We start from the raw sequence: 24,518 nt of genomic DNA, 5'->3' as shown, positions 1-24,518 counted from the left end.
TTAATAGCCTCAAAACCATAAATGTTACAAACTTATAGAAAAAGTTATTGTGTACCCATCTAGTTTGTAAATTTGGATGATAAATTTTTAATTTTAATTCTTTTTCAGTCAGCATTTGACATTGTATTAGTTTGTTAGAGCTGTTGCAACAAAGTATACCACACATTAGGTAGCTTAAATAACAGAAATTTATCGTCTCACAGTTCTGGAGGCAAGTCCAAGGTGTTGGCAGGTTCCATGAGAAGGCTGTGAACGAAAGGTCTATTCCAGTCATCTCTCCTTACCTTGTAGATGGCCATCTTCTCACATTGTCTTATCTCTGTGTGTATCTGTGTCCAAATTTCTTTTTATAAGGACACCAGTTATGTTGGATTAGAGCCCACCCTAACGACTCATTTTAACTTGATTACCTCTGTGAAGACGCCATCTCTAAATTGGATCACATTCTGAGTTACTGAGTGACACTTTTCAACCTATAACAGCCATCTTGGTTTATTTTGCATTTTTCTCAGCCATAGTTTGGAGGTTTTATAGGATTTGCAATCAGAGGAACCATGTCTGAAACTTGTTAGCACAGAGCTTTTGGGCCAGACACTGATTACTCCTCTGAACCTCAGTTTTCTCCTCTGCAAAGCAAAATAAATCTTATGTTGAAGAGCTTTTGTGAGATTAAATAGCTAAAAGAGGGGCAGCTTTTCAGTGTAATTAAACTGACTTGAACTTGAGATTCCACTTTATACCAGGTTTAGATGTGAGAAAGGTTATTTTTCCTAGATCTTATTCTCATTTCTTAAACAGGAAATAAATGTTTGTCTTGTAGTAGCCCATTGTGTAGGATTTTAAATGAGTTCCATAAGTATTAGTTACTAAGTCAGAAATGCTTTTCAAAAACCATTTTGTAAAGTATGACAGTGTTCACTCTTTTCTTCCTTCTTTGTTACTTATATGTGACAACCCAAAATTTATGGGCCATTCATTCTGGCATTACTCCAGGATATTTTATTTTTCTTCTGGAATATGGTGAGGCTTTAAATCTACAGGTCCGTAAACACAAAACTTTTTTTTCTTTTTTCTCTTAAACAAAATGGCATTGGATTGTAAACCCTAATTTGTATATAACATATAGTATGAGCTCTTCTCATGCTGAACTCACAAGAAAATACAGCCCTAATGCCCTAAGGCATCTGTTGTATGTCATGAATTAACTTCTATGCTGTGCATCTAGAATGGTACTACTTTGTACCATCCTTAGGAGAATAGAGAAGAGTCACTCGAATTATATTCTGCAGGGCATAATTATCATGTGGAACCTCCGTTGAGAAGGTCTGACTAAATTTTGTTTTGTTTTTAATGATAGTGGACAGAAGCTTGTTTCCTCAAAATCCTTCCTGCATTTATGATTTTGATGTGTATGTGTAGCTTACTGATTTTGATGGGGTAGGCTGGAGGCAGCCATTATTTCACTTCACACAGATGGAAGTTGAAGCACAGAGATGTCAGGAATTGTCTCCAGAGCCATCTTGAAATAGGATAATGAGAAAGTGGGGAATGCAACACCCATTCAGCTCTACCACCAGTCTGCTTCTGTAGGATCAAGATTGCATTATAAAATGGATATCATGTGTTTTATATAGATATTGATACGAAGAAAATCAGAAGTGCCTCATGCCCTACAGGAAAAAATTGGGATTATATTATCATGGCAGTAGTGTGATTTGAGTAAGTTTCCTTGGAATGCAGTGTTATGATTTATTATTATCTAATTCACTAATATCCAAAATGGCAGCCCATTGCTATCAGTATAGTTCAGTATAACCTTTTTCCTTTAAGTTTCCATTTAAAGTTTATATGCAGAATTTGGGAAATATTAACTCTAACTCTATTCCTACTTTTTCTGCTAATGGCTTGAGATTTACAGTCCTGTAGGATACACTCAGCCTGTGTTGAAGGCCTACTACAAACTGACTTTCCCTACATCTTAATTTCTTCCCACACCAAAACTATAGTATATGCTCAATGGCTGATTTATTGGTTTCTTAAAATGCTTTAAACACATCAACATCTAAATCATATGCTTATTTTTGAATTGTGCTTTACTCCTCTCAAATCAAGATTTTATATATTCTTCAAAATCTTTGTAAAATACCACCAATTTCACCAGAACTTTTTGACCAATGAGATCGCATATTCCTCGTCTGCACACATACTAATGTTTATCATTCAAACCATCTATTTGGATCCTAACACATCTTATCATGCTTTGCTAATGTTTCACATTCCTGTATTTCCAAACAATCAAATTTGTTAGAGGCATTGCCCTTGTGTAATATTTGTGTCTGACGTGTATTAGCATGATGTGGGAAATAGAGAGTTGACATTTAATAAATATTTGTCTCTAGATTCTTTGGTACCATATTTTAATTCTTTGGCTTTATCATTAAACAAAATTCTTCCTATTTAAATTTTTAGAATTATTTTTCCCTAGCTATTAATATGTAAAGAAAAGAAAGAAAACATGTGTTTCTGAAATCAGGTTATTAGTTTGTGGATTTTTACTTCCGTTTAGCTGTTCATATACGTACCTTGGAAGTTCTTAAACATGGAGTAAGCTTGACAGTTGTACAGTACTTTCTTATTAAAGTTAGAACTCTAGGGCTTTACAAAACCTACTCTCAAGTAGCCCAGTAATGTGCCCTGTGAAAAGTAAACAGTCAGTATAGCAAATGAGCATACCTTTAGCATGGCCACCACCATCTCCATCAACCTGTGAGCTGGGAAAAAACTGCACATGGGTTTGCAGCATTATTTTTGATGTATCTTCCAAAATAAGATTATCCCATACACATTTCATATAGGTTCTTTCATATAAGTCATACATGTTTAACAATACTAAAAAAATTTCTATCCTTGTAGAAGTATAGTCTACTAGAGATGGGGATAATACCAATAAACCTAGCAGATAATTCATGTAATATGTAATTATATACTATATTGAAGGTAATAAGTGCTATAAGATAGAGCAGCTAGGGAAACCGAGGCTGAGAAGGGAAGTGATTTGGCCAAGATGCAGTGAAAGTCAGTGCTAAAGTTGGTGTAGAATCCTGCTTTCTTGACTGTCTCTGCCCCTTTCCTTGGACTACACTGCTTTCCTTGGACCCAGAAGCCATTCCTTTTTATCCACTTGGATTCCTTCTCTCAAGTTTCAGTACCTTTTCCTATTGCTTTTCTTCCTCCAGTCTAGACTAAAAGTCTCTCCTTATCTGATTCCAGTTACTGAAGCCATAAGTCTTTAGATTCTCAGTGCTTTGGGCTGGGTATTTACTATTCTTCCTTCTGTATGTGTTCCCAAGAGAACTGAGTTCAACTCTAATTTGTATGTAACTTTGACTTATGTTATTTGTATTGATCAATGTATTTTATCTTCTTCAAAATGATTAGGAGGTAACTAAGATAATGTATGCATTGATAAGCAGTTTCGGGAAAAACTATATTACTTTTTCTTAGCAGAAGTTTTAAATTTTGATTGCTGTAAGCAAGTCTTTGATTTTATGAATATGCCACAATTTATTTATTCTCTCCAGTGTTGATGAATATTTAGGTTGTACCTCTTTTTTTTAAATAATATCTATGCTAATGTTGGATATAACCAAATGAAACTGCTTATGATATGGTAGGTATATATTTATCTTTATTAGATACTGCAAAATAGTTTTTCAAATGGTTTTTACGATTTGCACTCCCATCAACAATATATGAGTATTAATTTGTTCCACAACCTTGTCAAGATGTGGTGTTGTCCAGTTTCTCATCTTAATTATTCTGATGAGTGTGTAGTGTTTTCTAATTGTGACAATAATTTGCATTTTTTCCCGTGACTAACGGTGTTGAGCACCTTTTCATATGTTCAGTGGCCATGTAGATAATCACTTTTGTGAATTGCCTGTTTAAGGCTTTTATCTCCAAACCCTCTCTCCAAAGGAAATGTAGGCAACACAATAAAAATGGATAGTGTCAGGCCTGTGGTGGACATATATCTTGCAAATATCTTCTTCCACTCTGTGGATTGCCCTTTTTTAATAATGTCTTTGCATGGACAGACATTTTAATTTTAATTAATTCCAATTCATCAATCTTTATTGTTATTACTTTGCCTTGTTTCAGAAATCTTTGCCTATCCCAAGGCTGCAAACTGTCATTTTCCATAAGATTTATTGTTTATCTTTCACATTTAGGTCTCTAATACAGTGATTTTGTATATGGTGTGAGGTAAAGTAGTGATCCCCAACGTTTTTGGCACCTGGAAGACAGTTTTTCCATGGACAGCGGTCGGGGGGCGGAGCTCAGGCGGTGATGAGAGCCATGGGGAGCTGCTGTAGGGGTGGTATATACAGATGAAGTTTCCATCACTAGCAGGCCACTCACCTCCAGCTGTGTGGCCTGGTTCTTAAGTTTCATGGAAGAAAATTTTTCCACAGACTGTGGGGTGGCATGGTGGAGGGAAGCTCAGGTGCTGATGGGTGGCCAGGTTCCTAGCAGGCTGGTACTGGGCTGTGGCCTGGGGGTTGGTGACTGCAAAAGAGGGTCAACATATATTTTTTATTCATGCAAATATCCATTTGACCCAGCACCACTCATTGAAAAGATTATTCTTTCCCATTGCATTACAGGGACACAGTTGTGTATAAATCAATTGCCTGAGTACAGGTGGATCTGTTTCTATACTTCTTATTCTATTCCCCTGGTCTGTTTGCCCTTGAGCTAAAACATCACTGTCTTAATTTCTGTGACTTTATAATAAGTCTTGGTAACTGGTAGCATAAATCCTTTACATTTGCTCTTCTGTAAGATCGTCTTGACTATTTTGAGTCTTTGCATTTCCTTATAAATTCACCAATCAGTTTTTCTATGTCATAAGAAAAGTATGCTGAAATTTATGTCAGAATTATAGTGAATACATAGATCAATTTGGGAAAAATCGACATCTTTACAATAAAGAATTTTTTAAACCATATTATAATCATCTATTTAAGTCATCTTTATTATTAATGCTTTATAATTTTCTGCATAGAAATCTTGTAAACTGTTGTTACATTTTTTTATTTTTTAAAATATTTTTTGATGCTGTTAGAAATAGCGTATTTTAAAAATATTTGTTTTCTAGTTGTATGTAGTATATTTGATTTTTATATTGAGCTTGTGTTCAGCACCGTGCTAAATTCATTTATTAATTCCAATAATTATATCTCCTCATGTTTTCACACATTCTAGTAACTAGTCAAGTTGACTAGCTCCTATCTAAGGACAGACAAACCCAGCATGCTGTCAGAAACTGTCCCAAGGAACCACACACTGGCTATTCAAAATGTCATTCTTTTAAAAAGCTTTTCAGTGAAAATATCCCTGCTTTTAAATTATTAACCCAACTTGAATTGTGGTATTTATCCCTGGCCAGAAACTGCTTAAGGAAAACAGCATCTGAAATTGTGCTAACTACTACCTGTCAGTGTGCTTGGTAAGATCAGTTGAGATCTCAGATACATACATCACTTCAATTGTATTACAGGAAGAAATGTCATGCTATGTGGTTTTAGCCAATGGTTAAGGATATTTTAGAACAATTTTGCTCTCTCTCAGCTATGTGATAGGAAATATTTATAATTGGAAAAAGGAACAAAGAGGTACAAATAAGTTCTAACTTACTGACCTTCCTAAATCGTAGAACAATGTACAAAGATTCGAAGGCTAAGGGCAGTGATTTTACCAACTGATTGCTGTCAAAGATGATCAAATTAATTTAGATGTAACTATATAAAAAGCCCAAGTTGCCTAACTGAATACTTATAGTGGGATAAACCTACTGAAGAAAACATACACTTATTTTTCTTTGTTTCTTTCCAGATGAGGTAAATATGTAACACCTTGTTATTGTTAGCTCTTACTGTATACCAGACCATCTTAAAATGTAGTAGCTTAATCCAATACCCATTTATTTATTTCATTCTCTGGATCAAGAGTTTGAGCTGGGCTCCACTGGGTGGTTCTGCTGTTGTTGGCCAGGCTCAGCTGGTCTTGACTGGCTTTGCTCCTGAGTCTGTGGCCAGGTCCTCTGGGGATTGACTGTTCCAAGATGGCTCAGCTAGGTAGTTCATCTCTGCTCCACATGGTCTCTCTTCCTTCACCAGGCCAGCCGGGGCTTGTTTGCACACAGTGCTGGCAGGTGACACCAGATCAGCAAATGGAAGGGACTGTGCAAGGCTTTTTCCTGAGGTTTCTTGGGCTTCTTGAGGCTCAGAGTCAGAAAGCACACAGTGTTGCTTCCGTCCCATTCTTTTGGCTAAGGCACATGGCAAGACCAACCTGGAGGAGGAATAGCCTCTTCCACCTGAAATGCAGAATAAAAAGACATTTTTTTTTTTTTGGTACATTCTATACCCTCCATATACCAAACTACAATGTTTTATTATGTTTTTTTAAGACAGAAGATTAAATACTGATAATCCCAAGTTTATTTAGGTAACTAATAAGAAATACTAAGGAATTAAAAATGACTTCATGTTGGGGTTTTAAAAGCCTTGTTTCTATAATGGAGGAAATCCTGGAGTGAAGACTAAGGGATGAAATGTAAAAGATAACTAAGACTGAAAAGCTAATTTGGGAAGGCAGCCAGCAATTGACTCACAGCAGGCCCTAGCTTCTAAATCCTGAAAAAAAGGATTTTTGAATTATTGGAAAGGCCCTGTATTCTAATAGCCTGAATTTCAGTGTAGTATTGGGTATTAGTATCACTGCTAACATTACAAGGTTTAAAAGGGTCAAAAAAAGAGACTTTGATCTACTAAACTTCAGAAACTTAAATTTTTTTTATTTTTTTTTTTTTAAGTGAGTGTAGAAAGCCTTTCCGGAATCACAGATTTTAAAGAAAGTGTGACCATAGAGATCCGGAATGCCAGCCGTTTCTTTGTACATGAAAGCAGATTTTTTCCATTTGCGTTTTTCAGGAACGCAAATGAGAACTAACATCAGGTGCTTTACTTTTTAAGTGAAATTTCTAAAGTGTGTTAAACTTCTCTACGGGAGAGCACTGGGAGGAACCAAAAAAAAATCATTCGGTTTTCTAGGGCAGTGTTGGAGCAGAGAAAAAGCAGCTCAAAACATTAAAAAGTGACATTATTTCTGATTGTTTTAAACGGAGTTGGGAAGAGAAGACGGCTACAGGATCACTGAAAAGTCAAACTGGTGAGGCTTTTATAAAGGGTCTAAGGACTTCACAATACTGCTGAATGGCTCTGTCCAAATAAATGGATTGGAAGTGTCTGCAGAGGCTTAGGGGCGGGGTAGGTGGGGTGGGGGAGAGACAGACTGCATTTTTTTAAACCTTTGGCAGACAGCCATTTGAGGAGTCATCTAAATATAAATCAGACCATGTCTCTCCATAGCATAAAGCCCTCCAGTGTCTTCCATTGCATTTCAGATGAAATCCAATCTATGTTGCCTACGGGGCCCTGTGTAATCGGGGCCCACTTTGTTTTCCCAGCCTGCCTCCTATTATTGTCTGGTGGGCCCTCTGGGCTCCAGCCACTCCAAGCTCATTCCTGCCTCCAAGTAAGTCCCTGCCCTGGGCAGTCTGGCCCTTGCCTTGGGAAGCTCTTCTCCATTTTGTCTTGTCATTCGCATTCAGGGTCACATGCCACCACTTCAGGGCCCTTCACTGTCACCTTATGTAAAGTTTTCCCTCTCCCTTGCCATAGACAAATTATTCTCTACCCCATTACCTTTTAAAATTTTCTTTATAGCATTTTATACCTTCTTTTTTTAAAAAATGTACTTGTATTTTTCTGTCTCCTAGCACCGGAATGTATCAGTATTAGGGACCTTGTTGTCTTACACATTGTTATGTCTTTGGTAGCTATCCCCTTGCCTTGGTATTCAGAAATATTCATGGAGCAAAAGAATGAAGGAATTCATTTTTTAATACAAAAACACAGTCCATATGTAAAGTTATTCGAATTTAGTAGAGATGGTTTATAATTATAAAATGAGGACAGTGTGTGAAAATCTCAAACAACAGCAATGTTTTTACTCCTTCACTGTCACCTAGAGATTGGTGGACAGATAACTAAAAGTCTTTTTGTCTATGGTCACCTAAAATATAGGTTAAAAAAACCCAAACTATAGACTATCTAAGGCAGTGGGTCCTGAATGATTTATGTGGCCTAGGAAAAATTTGTACTTCTATTTATTTTTTTATCTCATTTTTAAAATTCTAATTGTGTTTGACAATGTATTTCATGAGTAGTATATTAAGTATGTATAATATATAAATGCATATTTTCACATGTATTTTTAAGCATGCACTATATTTGTGTATGGGGTGTATGGACCAATCTAAAGTGACATGTTTGAAAATAGTGAAGATTTATGCAATGAGTGGTTTTGACCCTGCTGACAATTGCTGTGGGAGGAAGTGACCATATTTTTAAAGGTGTGGCTGTTCAAATTGTTTTTACAAGGTAATGTGATAACATGATTAAGCCTATGATTAAAAATAATTGAAACATTATGAAGGAAAGGGTCACTATTCCATTTGTGACAGAAATATCATTGAGTAGACCACAAAAGGCAGAGAAATTCTTAAAAAGGCATTTTAATATGGAGCTTGATCCCCCACCTAATAATTGTTAGGCACCTTCCTGTCTACTTTCCAAGTCTGTGCCAGCTCCATTCCTGGTTTGCTTCCTGAGTGTGTTCCTATTTGTGTTATTGTTGTCAGGTTTCAGTCTAAAATGTTGTTCTGGCGTGCATAGTGGCTCACACACCTGTAATCCTAGCACTCTAGGAGGCCGAGGTTGGCGGATTGCTAGAGGTCAGGAGTTCGAAACCAGCCTGAGCGAGACCCTGTCTCTACTAAAAATAGAAAGAAATTAATTGACCAACTGAAAAGATATATATACAAAATATTAACTGGGCGTGGTGGCGCATGCCTGTAGTCCCAGCTACTTGGGAGGCTGAGGCAGTAGGATTGCTTGAGCCCAGGAGATTGAGGTTGCTGTGAGCTAGGCTGATGCCACGGCACTCACTCTAGCCCGGGTAACAGAGTGAGACTCTGTCTCAAAAATAAAAAAAAAAAAATAAAATGTTGTTCTTAGTGTGCTCATGGCCGAAGAATGACCAGATGCACCAAAGTAAGGCAAGCGTGAAAATGAGGTTTATTGAGGAGAGAAAGATAGGATTATAGGGCAAGAGCAAGATACATATGCCACAGATGACGACTGGACCCATGGTCGCATCAAAGGGAGAGCAAAAGGAAGGATGAAAAAAGGAGCCTTGTTATAGTCTGTGTCTTGTCTTAGGACTCTTAGTGGCTCAGACGTCACCATGGAACCACTTTGATTGGACAGTTGGGAGTTGCCTGACCTGAGTCTTACTGCACATGCAGATCTCCCATGAGACTCTCTGAAAGCTCATTTTGCAGGAGTGTGTGAATTGCAGCAGCACCCACTTTTGTCCCTAGGAGACCCAGAATCCCTTGCTATCTACCTAATAGTATGGTTACTTCTCTACTTTGCAATATAAAAATCTGTCTTCTAAAAGGCCTATATGAGGCCTAAATCCAGCAATCCAGCAGAGAAGTTTGATTGATGTTTTTATTTGATATTTCCTTTTCTTTTAGTTGCATGAGCCATTCATTTAAGATTACATCTGGTATCTAGAAAGTTTGGTATTGAGAAAGTTACTACATCTAGTTTGCTAGTAGGCTTTTAATGACTTTAAACTCCTTTTTTGATATCTGTGTTTTGTATTCTGTTCAAGTATTTTATAGAAGTACAATAAAAACCACAGTATTTTAAAAAGCCTTTTTTCCAGAGGTCTCAAATATATTTTCTCAGAGTGACTATGGGAAAAATATTTTTTTTCATTGTTACTCTGACACATCTTGGTATGGGAAATGCATAGTGCTTTTATTGCTGCAGGAAATTTTCGTACTTTATTATCAAATCACTTTATAATGCCAACTTCTTTTGAAAAATAACCATTGTGTGTCTTCATTTCTTCTTTCAATATGGCCTTGTTGCCCTCAGCAACTTTATGATAAAATGCACTCAGGCTGACATCTCTCCACCGAGATAACTAGACTGTATGACTCTGAATTCACCATGTAACACATTCCTATCTCTTCCCAATTAGTCTACATGTATCCTTGTTTAAAGAAAAAAAAAGAAACTCCATAAGAAGTACTTGATGGTAATATGTAAAATAAATTTGCCTGAAGGTGTACAAACATGTGTCTGCATGTAAGTCATTCAGTTACCAACATGTGAGAATTTAAAAAATCTATTTCTGGTTAATCATTTCTCTTTCCAAGCACATCTATAAACTTTTTGACTCTAAGATACACAAGTACATAATAAAAGGTTACCAAGTTAAAGATTGACCTTTTGGGGAATTTTTGATTCAGGGGATAAACTTTCATTTGTGAATCATTTGTTTGTCTTCTAGGACAATGACTATCAAATACCTTTACTTAGTGAGATTCTTTCATCCTTCCTTCTTCCACGCCAACTTTGAGTTTGCTTTCCCCCTTCATTTGTGCCAATCTTAATATTGTCTCTTTGCCAATTAAAGGGGAGATCTTATGTTGTTCAATTTAGAATTAATCATGGCCTTACATGAATTAGCTATCTCTGTTTTAGTTAATCAGAGATGATAAAAGTAGATACAGTGCTATGCAAGAAAGAAAACTGGTTCTAAAGCCTCCTCTGAGACTAACAGATGTGTATTTTTAAGTTACTAATTTCATTATGTCTTTTTACTTCATTCATTGTCTTTTAAATGAGGAGGTTATGCAAGATGATCTGTAATTTTTTTTTCAGATTTTTATCAATCTATGGTTTCATTGAAGGGGGGAGATGTGAAGAGGATACTAACAGTAAAGATGAGTACAGTATAACTGAACAAAATATACGTACAGGGTGAGAGAGGAGAGTGTGTTTTGAATTTATATGGTTAATGTTTGTCTTTTCTACCTTTCTTTGGATTATGTTTCCATTTGGTGTAATAACCATTTATTTGGTTTCTCCACACAGAATCCAATTCTTCTGCTGTGTGTTGTTCATACAATCTCAGAGAGACATGGGATTGGGATTAGTCATGAGGACAAACTGGGATTATGAAGAGAATATTCTTTAATTCCAATTTCCTTAGCTATTCATGATGGCTTCTCAACTATTCCACTTTCTATTTCTGTGCTAGTAGTGATTTGAAAGAACATTCCTTGGAACTGAATATTTCTCTCCTGAGACTGTTCCCTTGGAGAAGAGCTAAACTCCTATCCTGAGAGATGAGAACCACATCTATTCACTGACAGACATCAGTGCAATGTCTGCTCCATTTAACAGCTTCATTCTTTTAATTGGTGACAATATTTATGCCGCCTAAGCCTGTGAACTAAACTTTTAAGGCAAGCCAACTTTGGTTCTAGCTTAGGACAAAAAGGGAAATTTGGGTGTCATCCATATTCCCATGCCCAGAAATTCAAATCTGTTTTGAGTTTATGTACTAAAACTGCACTGGAAACACCTAAAATTGGTGAGTTAAAAAAACATTGTATTAGAAATAGATCTTAAAACTTCCTGCTTTTTTTTTTTTTCCAGTTTGAATTTTTCTCGATGTTAATGAATTGTTCTAAGGCAGTGTTTCCCAACCTCAGCAGTGCTGACATTCTGGACTGGATAATTTTTTGTTATAAGGGGATGTCCTGTGGATTATAGGATATTTAACAGCATCCCTGGCCTCTACTAGATGCTGTGAGCGCCCTCCTTATGTTCTGAAAACAAATAGTGTCTCTGGATGTATCCCCTGGGGAGAGGGCAAAATCACCTTCAATTGAGAGCCTCTGGTCCGGAGTTTTATCACTCTGAGAATAGAACTATAGATAGATATACCACCTGTGAGTATGTTAGGTCTGTCTGGAGGTTTCCTGGTTCTCCTGTTTCCAGTGTCAAGATTCAGTACTGGTACCGAGCCAAGCCAATGACGGAATGATCACAAACACAGAGCAATTTTATACAATTTATCATATAAAAGAAAGAATGAAAGTAAAGAAGGAAGCTACACAAACTGAAAATATGTCCCAGAGAGAGTGGAACATGTCACTCGTCAGGAACGCAGAAACAACCCCGGAAGTCCGGTCACTTGCTGCCTTTTAGAAGCATATTCGTTTGTCCCGCCTTTGTCCTGGTGTGATTGGTTGTCCTTTCCCGCCTTTTTGGGTGATTGACAGGTTGGGCTTATGTACTAGATCACAGGACATTTGTAGCAGTTTCCCTTTATGAGCATATGTCTTTCCCAGAATCCTTCATGAAGCTCCACCCATGCCATGCTAATTAGATGGGAAGGAGCTCTGGGTCAGTTAAATGTTACTAGGAACTTTTTACTATGTATGTTCCCACCAGGGAACATTCCCTAGCCGAACTTTGGTTCCTATCTACAATTTGGTTACTGCTCTCCGCGCTTAGCCACTTCTTGTCACCTGCTTACCCTCTGCCAGACCTAACAAGTAGGTTAAATTGCTTTTCTTTGAGCTGTAGTAATGAAGTATTTATAAATGATTGAAAGGTGGTTCATTTTATTTTTAAAATAATTTTAAGGAAAAAAGAAATCAATGCTAGATTACTCCTTTTAGGGAGTGGTAAATTCTCCTCAAAGTGAATTTTAAAAATTACTTTTTGAAGTAAAGAAATTAAATATGTCATATATTGCTACACTTCTTTTCTGATATGTATTGATGGGGCTAAAACAAAATACATATAATTATAATTAAAACCTTATTACCCATAACATATTTTAAAAGATAAATGTATTTTAAACAAAACTATTTTGTATGCATTAAAAAAGAACCACCCCTTTGATTTCTAAGATAATGACAAAGAAAAATAGTTTTAGTGAGTTAGAAATGACAGTTTGGTTTCACATCCGTGTATTCTTGAAAAATACTAAGAGAGTGAATGTAAAGTGTTCTCACCACATATGATAACTATGTGAGGTAATGCATATGTTACTAATCTAGATTTAGTCATTCCACAATGTATACTATATATACTTCAAAACATCATGTTGTATAAAACAACAAATTATACATTATTGTTAGAATATGATGTTATTGGTAATGTGTACTCACCATATAAATGCAATCTGTTTGTCATAAAGGAAATTTTAAGGCTACATAGACTCATAAATTAGTTTATAGGTCATAAATAATGTATTTAGAGCTTTATGTATAGGTTATTAAAAGTCAAATATAGAGGATAATATGAAATTTTGGAATAAAGATGCATAATTGCCTTATGATAAATTAGGCTTATGATTGTATATCTAGCATGAAAATATCTTGTCTAAACCCCTTCAATTACTTCTTATAACAGATTGAAAATATAGCCTCATAAATTATTTAACATAAAAATACCCTGAGATTAAAATAATAGAATCTATGTTCTTTTTTCCTTTTCTATTTTTGAGACAGGGTCTCACTCTGTCACCCAGGCTAGAGTGCAGTGGCATCATCATAGCTCAAACTCCTGGAACTCAAGCAATCTTTCTGCCTCAATCTTCCAAGTAGCTGGGACTATAGGCACGTGCTACCATGCTTGGCTAATTTTTCTATTTTTTGTAGACAGGGTGTTGCTGTTGCTCAGGCTGGTCTCAAACTCCTGGCCTCAAGCAATGCTCACGCCTCAGCCTCCCCAAATACTAGAATTACAGGTGTGAGCCACCGTGCCCAGCCAGAATCTATGTTCTTTTGTTTGGGTGGAAAGAGTTGGGTTGCATATCTGTTTATACTTTGTGAGAAAGGTCAGTTTCTCACTTTTACAATGGCTTTTTGGAAGAATGGAACAAATAGCAGAATCCTGATGGCTTGTTGAATAGACTTGTATTTTAACTTTTCCACTGCCAGGTTCCACTAGCATCACATGAAACTAGATAAAAGCTATGACATGTAATAATAGCTTAAAGAAATTAGGTGATTTTTCTAAAAATGTCCTTTTTTTCAAATCAGAATTATAGCTCTATTTGTAGGAAAAGAAGTAAGTACAAAGGGAAATGAGTTTTTTTCCCCTTCTGTTTGTTTCTCATGGCATACAGCATTTTTACTTCCCGAAAGAGAAACAAAGTGAATAATGTCATTTTGCCATCTCTGAAAGTAACTAATATTCGTGTGTGCTTCCAATGTAAAGGTATTTGAAATCTTACAGAGATCCATTGATAGTCACTTACTTAGAAAGTGAATCATACTATATAAATCTCAGATTAATAGATGTTGGATATCTGTTAAAATTAAGCATATAATGAATCTTTTAAGTGTCTATATTGATAGGCATTGTTTTACTCTTCAAATAGTCTTATAATTTAGTTGATTTCTTCAAAGAAATCATTATGTGCTTACAGTCACTTGGTGTTGTCACATTGAGTCATAACTTGAGCTAAAAATGAGATGATTGAATTATCACTTTGTATTTATATGTAATAGCTCATAAACTACCTCTTGGCTTTTTTCCCCCTAAGTTATTTTCAAAGAAAATATGTTTAGGGCAGCATAGAGAAAAATTTAGAGTTTTTGATTTGATGTGCCATTATGTGAAAGAATTTTAAGGCATTTTGGGTTTCTCTCCTAAAAAAAAATCCTTATGTTCTTTAGGTTTGAGTATTTTATTCACAGTTGTCTTATGTGCAGTTATTTTCCACTGTTTAATAAACTTTTTCTATTGTCCTTCTTCTCAGTAATGTTTTCTATAATAGGCATGAGGCTTTTGGCACTGCATGTATTTAAGAATGTGTTTTCCATATCCCTCATTGATATTAATTGAATGTGGCTATTTCATAAAAACATATACCTATACAAATTATTTCACATGGATATGTACCAGTATGCTTGTCTTTTACATCTATAAAGTACAGTAAGTCTTTGCTGCCAGAAGTTTCTAGTCCTGTTACATCCCAAATAGGGGTTTTTGTAGTGAGAAATGTAGTAAAGCATGAAACCGCATCTTCAACACCATTTTTTCCCTTCAGTAAGAGCCTTGGGTCATAGTCATGGTCTGTTCTATTCTGTTCTTGGTTCTTGGTGTGCTCTTGGCCAAAGAATGACCAGACACACCAACAACAAGACAAGTGTGAAACAAAGTTTATTGAGGAAGAGTTAGATAGATTTACAGAGCAAGAGCAAGATACAGGTTTATAGAACAAGAACAAGCTATGTTTGCCACAGACAATGAATGGACCCCTCTGCTGTAACAAAAGGGCCTTAGATATGGTCTGGGATCTTGTTTTATAGTGTCTAATTGGGCCCTCCTCGTGGTTCAGATGTCACCATCAAACCACTTTGATGGACAGTTGGGAGTTTTCTGACCTGAGTCTTATTGCGCATGTGGATCTCCCATGAGCTTCTCTGAAAGCCCATTTGGGGGGTGGACTGCAATGTAGATTTAAGCTAATGACATGATAATTAGCCTTAGGTTGTTCTAGATCACCTTTCAGACACTGTTGTACTTCTACATTCTTTTTCAGTTGGTGTGGTGAGTTCTGATTGGCAGATTGGTAGAGCGTTCCCTCTTAACCTAGGTGTAGCAGTTGCTTGGAGCACCTGCCTTTGGCCTTTGTCCCTAGGAGTGGCTGAGGTCCTCATTGTCTACCAAACAACAGTATTTCTATTTGGACATTTTTCAGTTATATACTTGACCACTTATTGATCCTTCTTTTACATTCTATGATGTAGTTTAAAAAGAGATAATATTTTTTGGCAGGATAAGGTGTATGGATGAGGAAGTGAGTGGTCTAAAGCTTAATTGGGTTTTCTTTAGGGTCTGATTAGTAGAAAGTCAAGGACTATAAGGGCTTGGAATTCCCACCTCATTGTTTCAGTCTACAATTCAGAAAACACAGACCCTTCTGTTCAGTGCTGTTAAAACATGTAGTGGCTGACTATGCTGTCTGTTAGGGTAGCCACTAGGCATGTATGGCTGTTCAAATTTAAATTAAACTTAAAATGAAAAGTTTACTTCCTCAGTCTCACTAGCTATGTTTAACATGGTCCATTATTAGTCAGTGCAGATAAGAACATTCCTATCCTGCAGAAAGTTATATTGGAGAGCAATGGAAGATTCTTGTCTGATACCATGATCAAATATTTGGGAGGGAGGTGCCCTTCTCTCAGAAAATCCACTTGACTAAGTGAAATGTGGAAAGTTTGTTTTTGTTTTCTCTTTCCTTTTTATGTGCCTGTGTTGTAACTGCACGCTGAGGACAGAGGGAATTCACAGGGTGCCCTCAGAAGCCTCTGCCAGGCCTGCTGTAGGCTCCAGGGCCCGCCCGCCCTCCCCTAGCTTCAGCCAGAGCAGCCCTGCTTTTGTCTGTTTTACAGATTGGACATTCCTGGTGGCACATCTTTTGTACAAATGGATCTTTCTCATAAATAATTGGAAACCACTTCTAGTCCATTTATAGAGGCCTGGTTTGGGGTGGTAGATAAAAAGGAGTCACAGCATTTGGGAACTTCTCTTCCCATGCCATCCCTCCAACTTAATGCATATTTACATGGATGTATGCTCAGATTAAATATCATTATAATACTATAGCTCCTGAGATGTCTAGTCTTGAGAGGATGGGTTTGTTACAAGACAGAAAGAAGAAAAATGTTTAGAGATTAAACAATGATACCCAGTTTTCTAGTGACAGTAGTAATGGGTTTTGTATTTTTTAAAATTTTATGGAGAATTTTTTTTAACTGCTAATTAATTCTTTCCTTTTATCTTCCTGTTATTTAGATTAATGATTTGGTTCTCTAACCTCTTCCTAGAGTTACCAATCAAATTTTTAAAATTATGAACTCATAGAATCACATAGATTGTAATATGATGTTTCAGTTCATTGCAGCTATTATACTTTTTGTCTTAGATTTTCCTACATTTAACCGAGTGGCACCTCATCATCTCAGATCCTTTTTCTGAATATAGACTGGTCGATCCTGAAAGCTTCCTTGCTTCCTGGTACCACAAGATGTTCTAGACTTATTTTCTTATTTTTGGAAGACAAATCTCAGACCCTACCATTAGTCATTTCTCTAAGGACCTCTTATGATATTCTAAAAGAAGAAAAGCCCCAGTTTGCCTTTTATTCTTATGTTAATACAGTCTATAGAAACATCAACAGTACAGAAAACTGAAAAAAAAATAATATAATTCCTTCAGTACTCATATTAGTTTGAATGAATATACTTATTACAGAAAAGCATTACACTGTTAAATTGAAGAAAAAGAGTTGGATAGGTGTCAGCTTATGTGATCACTTGAAACAGTGATTTGTTAAGGTTTGTAGGCAAGTGTACTCTGTTTTTCCATTTCAAATTATATTACATGCATTGCATGGCCCTCTGTATTGGTAATTTCTCTAAGCATGTACATACATAAACACAAAAACAAATATTTAGTCAATTGGAAATCAACAAAATTATTGTTTCACAAAATCTTTGTGGAATGAGACATAAGAATCCAGGGAGTTTTAAAATTTTTTCCGTATTTTATTTTAAAGTCCTATAGATGATTCAGTTTTGTCTGCATGTCCCTGTTAATAAAAGATGCAAAGGGCAAAACATAAAAATCAGAGTTGGCCTCTGCTGAAGGCTGTTGGACAAATGCAGAATAATTTGCGATACAAGCTAAAGCATGGTACTTTTTTAAATCCCGAATCCCATTTTCTTGCCCTTTTCTTTGCAGAATGCATAGCAATCTGCACTATAGGCTAATTAAAAATACTTGCAGTATTCATTCATCCTCATTATTTTTGCTTTAAATAGTTCCTTGAAAATCTATGTCCCATTTTTGTTCCTAAATTTAAATTCTACCTTACTGATATACAGTCAGCATTTGTTTCCCTTTTGGTAATGTTTCTATGTATTAAACAAGATAGGAGTGGAGATTGGCTGGAGTGAACATCTTGAATAGGTTTTATCTTCACACCTCTGATCTCTTTTTGTCATATCTTGGCCAAGGGCATAGCCCATTTAAGTATAAATATGTATGTTTGCATCTGCATTCATTTCTAGAGCGCTAGATCCTATCACTGTTCCGAGTCCAGAAGTAACATTTGAAGTTTCATTTGGAAGAATTTGGTCTTTTGCATTTCAGCCGAATAAGAGGAAAAGCGAAATCACTTCTTCCCTGAGCGAGCATTCATAGGTCTCTATCTCTGTGATCACACGGAGTCATTATGTAGCAGTTGGCTCTGATACGCTTGCACAGACACAAATTGAGTCCGACAGGACTGATGTCTCCTGGACTTTGCTGTCATTTGAAATGCTGGCATGAGGATGGGAGCAGCAAAAGCAGAAGGGGGTGGAGGCGTAGAGCTGATTCCTTTAGCACTTCTGTGAAGTTTTGAGATTTTTAACATTTGATAGTCGTGAACTGCTTGATAAGTTGTTTTTCAGAGGCGATTGATAACAATAGCTGATTTTGAACAGCTGGCTAGCTTTTGGATTCAGGAAGATGTATTTCAATGTACAAGTTGCTGCTTCATGCCACCCACAATCTCTTTAAAAAAAAAAGAGGCTATCTAGGAGAATGGTAATTAGAATGATTCCTCCCCTTCCTTTTAGTTTTATCTTCCCTGCATTCAACCGCTCATGCATAGTAATGGAAAAGATAATATCTTTTTTAAAATTTTTGTTCTACACTGAAGCTCAGTTTCAGAAAAGACACATGAGAGTATCTGCATTACAATTCTTTTTAAAGTACAAGTTATTTTAGTGGATTAAGTTATTTCTGGATATCACTAGTATTTCCTATCAAGACTTTTGTATGTGTTTCAAATATTCCAATATAAAAAAAAAACAAAGGTATGCAGTTTCATTTTGCAAATGAATTCTGATAGTCATTCTCAGGTTTTTCTTGCAATGATAGAGGAAGCAGTAGTATGTGATGTACTCTATTTTATTTTTATTAAGAGTCTACTCTCTATAAGAGGCTGTGCTAGATTTATTAAAGGTTCTATTGGAACTATTATTTATCATCACCTGAAGGATCATGTTTCAAATTATTACTTGGAGCCAGCCAGTCTCCTTCCCTTCCCTTCTATTCCTACCACCATACCCTTATGTCCTATACTACTTCTCACCTGAAACTCTATGGCCTAATATCATTCCCTAAATCAGTGGTCCCCAACCTTTTTGGCAACAGGGACAGTTTTCATGGAAGACAATTTTTCCATGACTGTGGGGTGGGGGATGGGGGCTGGTTTTGGAATGATTCATGTACTTTATTTCTATTATTGTTACAATGTAATACATAATGAAATAATTATACAACTCACCATAGGTTGGGGACACCCCTGGTCTAAATCATTCCTGAGTCAGCTGTCAATTTAATCTTTCCAAAGCCTAGTTCCATGTTGTTCCTCTGTCCCAAAACATTAAATAACTCTTCTTGTGGTTTGCTGAATAAAGGCTATTTGTCTTAGATTGCCATCCAAGACTCTCTGTGACCTATTTTTTTTTTTTTAAGCCTGAATCATTTTCTTTTGCCTAATCTTGTGATTTCCTAATAGAGACATCACTCCAACAAAATGGCTCTCAAAATGTGGTCTCTGGGCTAGCAGTATCAGTGTCACCCAGGACCTTGTTAGAAATGTAAATTCTTGGATCCCACCACAGACCTGCTGAACCATGACCTCTGAGGGTGGTTCCCAGCTCTCTGTTTTAACAAGCCTTCCAGGTGGTCTGATGCATACTGACCTATGGGAAGCTCTGTTACAACCAAACCAGGCCAACTCACCTTCCACAGAGTTCCTTTCCCACTGCCCTGCCTTTGCACAGAATTTCTGGAATCCCTTTCCCTCATCTTGTTAAAATCCTGCATATATTCCAAGGCCCACTTTGAGAGACTGCTTTTTCCATGATGCCATTCCCGATCCTATCTTTTATGGCATTATTTGGTTTTCCTTCCTGGCACTAATCACTTATTAACTCCTATTAGTTATCTGGCATACCTGTCTTATTTTCACTACTAATCTGGAAACTCTAAAAGAATACAACCTGACTCATCTTTGTACTTCGAGACACCTTGCACTGTGTCACTCTTGAGGTCTCACACACAGTAGGCTTTCTAAAAATAGTTTGTGCCTTCTTGATTTTATAGAGAAGATTGAGAAAATTAAGCCCTTGCCCAGGAGGCGTTTAAAAATCCTGGTAAATCAAAGAGGCTCACGCTAACTATTGTTTTGACTTATTGAAGCCAAACTAGACTTGAGTGTTGATGTGTCTTCAGGGAAGAAGCCAAATATGCTAGTGTAAAAAATTCTAACCTCTACTATTTAGCTGGAGAAGTTGAATTAGCCCTGTCATTTCACCTGATGCCAGGAAAGCAGCTTCCATTATTCTGTCAGTAATAGACTTTTATCCTGCATGGAGGAACTTCTCTTAAATCTTTCTTATAGCACTGGTGTGCTTTTTTCCACTGATGTATTCATGTAATGTTTCATAAGAAGTGACAGTTCCATCTCAGAGTGCTTTGCCCAAAAGGTAGCATAGCAGAAGAGTGAAATTCAAGGTGGCTGGCGTTAGGATAGCCTGAAAATGGGAATGCTAGTGCTCCCACATTGTATAAACCAAGATATTCTAGGGCTCCTCTATTTTACAAACCCAGTTATTTCCTTCCTGATACAAAAGCATGACAGTTGTAATTTATTGTGTATTTTACAATGGATTGTGTCTCTTGTGGTGGTTGTGATGTGACGGGGAAAAGAGTGACAGATCTAAGCTTCATTGTGTTTTCTTCCTTTTCTTTTCTCTTCCTCTCCCTTTATAGGCTCTGAAAGTGTTCCAGTTGAGATTTCAGACCGGACAGACTCGCTGCGGCTCCAGAGGCAGTGATTCCAAGCTGCTCGCACATGCCGCTGCCAAGCTACAGGATGGTGCACGTAGCCAGGCCGCTGCTGCTGCTCCTTGCTTTCTTCCTCTGCACGGATGCTGAGAGTAAGCCATTCTCCCCTTCTCTAGGGGGCTGTGACCGTAATGAGTGGTTTTGTTTGCAGTTGGCACCAGGCTCAGGGCCTCTGAATACATTTCCTTTGGAAGTAAATCCTGAGACACTGTGGGATCCTCCTTGGCTACCAGCCAGCCTTTGAAAGAGATTATTGACGTGACTTCCTTACCATTTCCTCTCCCTCTTAATGCCCCTTTTCTTGTGCATCTAACTGCTCCTACTGTTTATTTTCATTTTTTTTTTTTTTATACCTCTTACCAGCCTGGTGGCAAAGATATTACAAGACCAGTGATATCACCCAAACTGAGGTTAACCGGTTGGTGGTGCCAATAAGTAAACATTGTTTAGACCCATTAGATTTACTTTAGTTTTGTGGATATTTCTGTGTTTAGAAAAATGCACAATGTCACATTGAGCCCAATTAAACTTCCAAGCCCCTTATAGCTGTCATAGCAGCTGTTCTAATGCACTGTTTCCGACAGCTGTCGTCTAGTACAGTATTCAAACAAATCAAGCAGAACTGACAACTTTGTGGCTGGATGAAGGATCTGGAAGTGTGAGAATTCTATGGAGTACAGACACCAAAGTTTAGAGTTTTGGACACAATTTATGAAACTGCGATTGTGGTCAATTAGCTTGCCAATTAATGAGAAGATCATATCTCCTTCGTAATTAGGAAATCATTAGGTCTACCTTTGTGTTTATTTTCCCATCTGTCTTGTGGCTTTTTGGATGAGATCCTGCCGGAAAAGGCGTGTCTCTGGCTTGTCCTCACTGAAGCGTCTGGTTCCTTGGTGGTGGTTTAGCTCACATGTGAGTTGGCCACTTTCTTTGGGAGTCCCCAGGTACAATTAAAATGTGTAACATATGCAGTCATTAACTTTTCCCTCCACTGGCTATTTCAGTGAGATTAAATTTGATTCATGTTAAGGATGTTTGGAAGACAAGGATCCTGTGTCATCTTGGCCCCTTCCTATTAATTGCATTTTGACAAGAATTCCCTCATGAGCAGCCAATTGCTTCGTTTAAATAGGGGCTCTATTTTCTAAAGAGATCTTTCAAGGAGTGAAAGGAATAATAATACGACACATATGGAACATGTGTGTTTTAAGTACAACATTTTCTGGCTAATAATGTATACCATCTCCTAATTAGCACTTGGGAGTGTCAGTGAAAGGTGAGGCCAAGGAATTTCTAGTATAATGCCAGCAAATAATTAACTGGGAAAACACCCAAATGTAAGAGGTTTTTGTTATTTTAAAGCCATTTATGTCAAAAACTTATTTTGAAGTAGAAATCTAAATTTAGTTTATTGAAGAGAAATTGAGCATATGGTTTTATGGTTTTTGTTTTGGCTAGAATGCAAAAGTAAGTCATTTCACCATTGTTAATGTTTGGCAAAAGCATATTAAACCCCTGGGAACCCACTTTAACGTCAGATCGCAGCTAGAGATTTTCTTAAAGTTACTAGATATGGGGAGGGGGATCGGGGTGAAGTTAACATGGATATACAGTTATTGTATATCCGTGAAGTTAACCTTCCAGATAAGTAAAAATGTTCTTCTACTGAGTAGATACACAGTTGCTTAATTCTCTGGTGGATGTGGCAGACACTTGTCAAGTGTTTAGAATTGAGGACCTTTAAAATTATATTGTAGAAAGCAATGTATGCTACACATGACTGTCATCTACTCTTTCTGTTGCTCTTCTTTTTCCTTTTCCTCTCTTCTCCTTCTTCTCACACTTCTTATGGTGTATAGTCTTACTAAAGAAATCATAAAGGCCCATGTTAACAATTTTTATTTAAGCTACTTATCATGCTATATATTTGTGTGTTATCAGTTTTGAAACTCGAGATGCCACTTGAAAAAGAATCCTTTCCCTCTCACCCTTCCCATTGCAGCTAAAGAGGGAACAGGCTTCTCCTTTGCCAAATCAGTTTTGATTAGCTTTGTCCTTGTCTACTCAGCCTCCATGTAGTTTATTTTCCCTTTCACAGATTCATTTGGCACTGTTGAATAGCATATGTATCCTGAAAGGTCCTGACAAAAGAGAAAAATTTAGCCATATTTTTAAAGGGCCATTTTAAAAGAAGAAGAGGGGCATCCATTAGTAATCTACCAGAGGGCATTTGTGGTTCATGAAAGCACATGGTAGAGTTGGAGATAAAAACTTAGTCACAGAAAATGTTTAAAGAACAATTGGAAAAGCAAGATCCAGAATATAACCCATTAAATTGTGTCATTACCTTTTCTTCAAACGCTGCAAAATAAATAAAGGTTGAAGTAGTACTCAAGAAAAGTCTGATTTCTTCACCATCATATAAAGATAATATTTTTCAGGCTTTTATTACTTGGGTCACTGATTTCTTTCCCTGTGCCTCATTAGCATATCCAGCCTTAATTGTTTTTCCCATTTACCTAACTGTGTTATGGATTGATCCAGGAGATTAAGAGGTATATTTCAAAATTAATAGTAGCTTATCAGAGCCATTTGAGAACTCCGAAATAATTTTTAAAAGTTGTTTGGCCTCCCTTGAAAAAGTAGACTACGTGGGATGGGAAACAGAAAGAAAGTACTCTAGTTTACTATGTTAATGTGTCTGCCTTTCTCTTTTTTGAAACGATTAACTTCAAAGAGCCTAGGAGTCAATGTTATGATCTACTGTAGAATATTATAGCAAACTACTAGGTGCGACATTGCGTTAAGTAGGAGAGCTCTCATGAGCCTTGGTTCTAAACTCTGCTGAAAAATTGTAATAATGTCCCTTTAGCAGAAAATTATAGTCTTTGCCATTGCCAATTTAAAATGCCTTGCATATCCCCATTGTTATTTTGAAAGGCTAGTGGTGTGTGTGTATCTTATTTCTTTTCATTCCTATGTCTTAAATGCTCTAGATGAATTTGCTTGTTGGTTCTTGAATGCATGTATGCACAATAGAGCGCATAGGTGTGATCTCAGGGACTTTTGTTTGAGCACTGTAAGTAGCTCTTCCTCATGCTGGGCCAGCCAGCTTTCTTTTAGGCAGTATTCTGAGTGAGGTCAGTTCTGGTTAGGCAGCATTCTGAGTGAGGTCAGTTCTGGTTAGGCTGTGGTCTGACTGAGGTCAATTCTGGTTAGACTATATTCTAAGGTCAATTCTGGTTAGGCAGTAATCTAACTGAGGTCAATTCTCGTTAGGCAGTGGTCTGACTGAGATCAATACTGGTTAGGCGGTGATATGACTGAGGTCAATTCTGGGTTAGGTGGTGGTCTGACTGAAGTCAATTCTGGTTTAGGTTTCGGTCTGACTGAGGTCAGTTCTGGTTAGGTGGTGGTCTGACTGAGGTTAGTTCTAGCTTAGGTGGTGGTCTGACTGAGGTTAGTTCTAGTTTAGGTGGTGGTCTGACTGAGGTCAGTTCTGGTTAGGTGGTGGTCTGACTGAGGTCAGTTCTGGTTAGGTGGTGGTCTGACTGAGGTTAGTTCTAGCTTAGGTGGTGGTCTGACTGA

At 37.0% G+C, this 24,518-nt stretch overlaps 1 protein-coding gene across 42 annotated transcripts in view; it reads left to right on the top strand.

The window, feature by feature from the left end:
• PTPRD (protein tyrosine phosphatase receptor type D) overlaps positions 1-24,518 on the top strand; it is a 2,082,753-nt gene that overhangs the window by 1,672,195 nt on the left and 386,040 nt on the right. For all 42 annotated transcript variants that reach the window (XM_076008727.1, XM_076008702.1, XM_076008696.1 and 39 more), the window contains one exon: positions 20,853-21,019. In XM_076008727.1, the coding sequence (XP_075864842.1) occupies positions 20,935-21,019 (85 nt within the window). In that variant the 5' untranslated portion in view covers positions 20,853-20,934. The remainder of the gene's footprint in view (positions 1-20,852; positions 21,020-24,518) is intronic.

Source organism: Microcebus murinus, chromosome 12 (assembly GCF_040939455.1).
Source record: "Microcebus murinus isolate Inina chromosome 12, M.murinus_Inina_mat1.0, whole genome shotgun sequence".
Taxonomy (NCBI): Eukaryota; Metazoa; Chordata; class Mammalia; order Primates; family Cheirogaleidae; genus Microcebus; species Microcebus murinus.
Note: the sequence above shows the minus strand (reverse complement) of the source record. Positions and strands in the feature narration are given on the sequence as shown.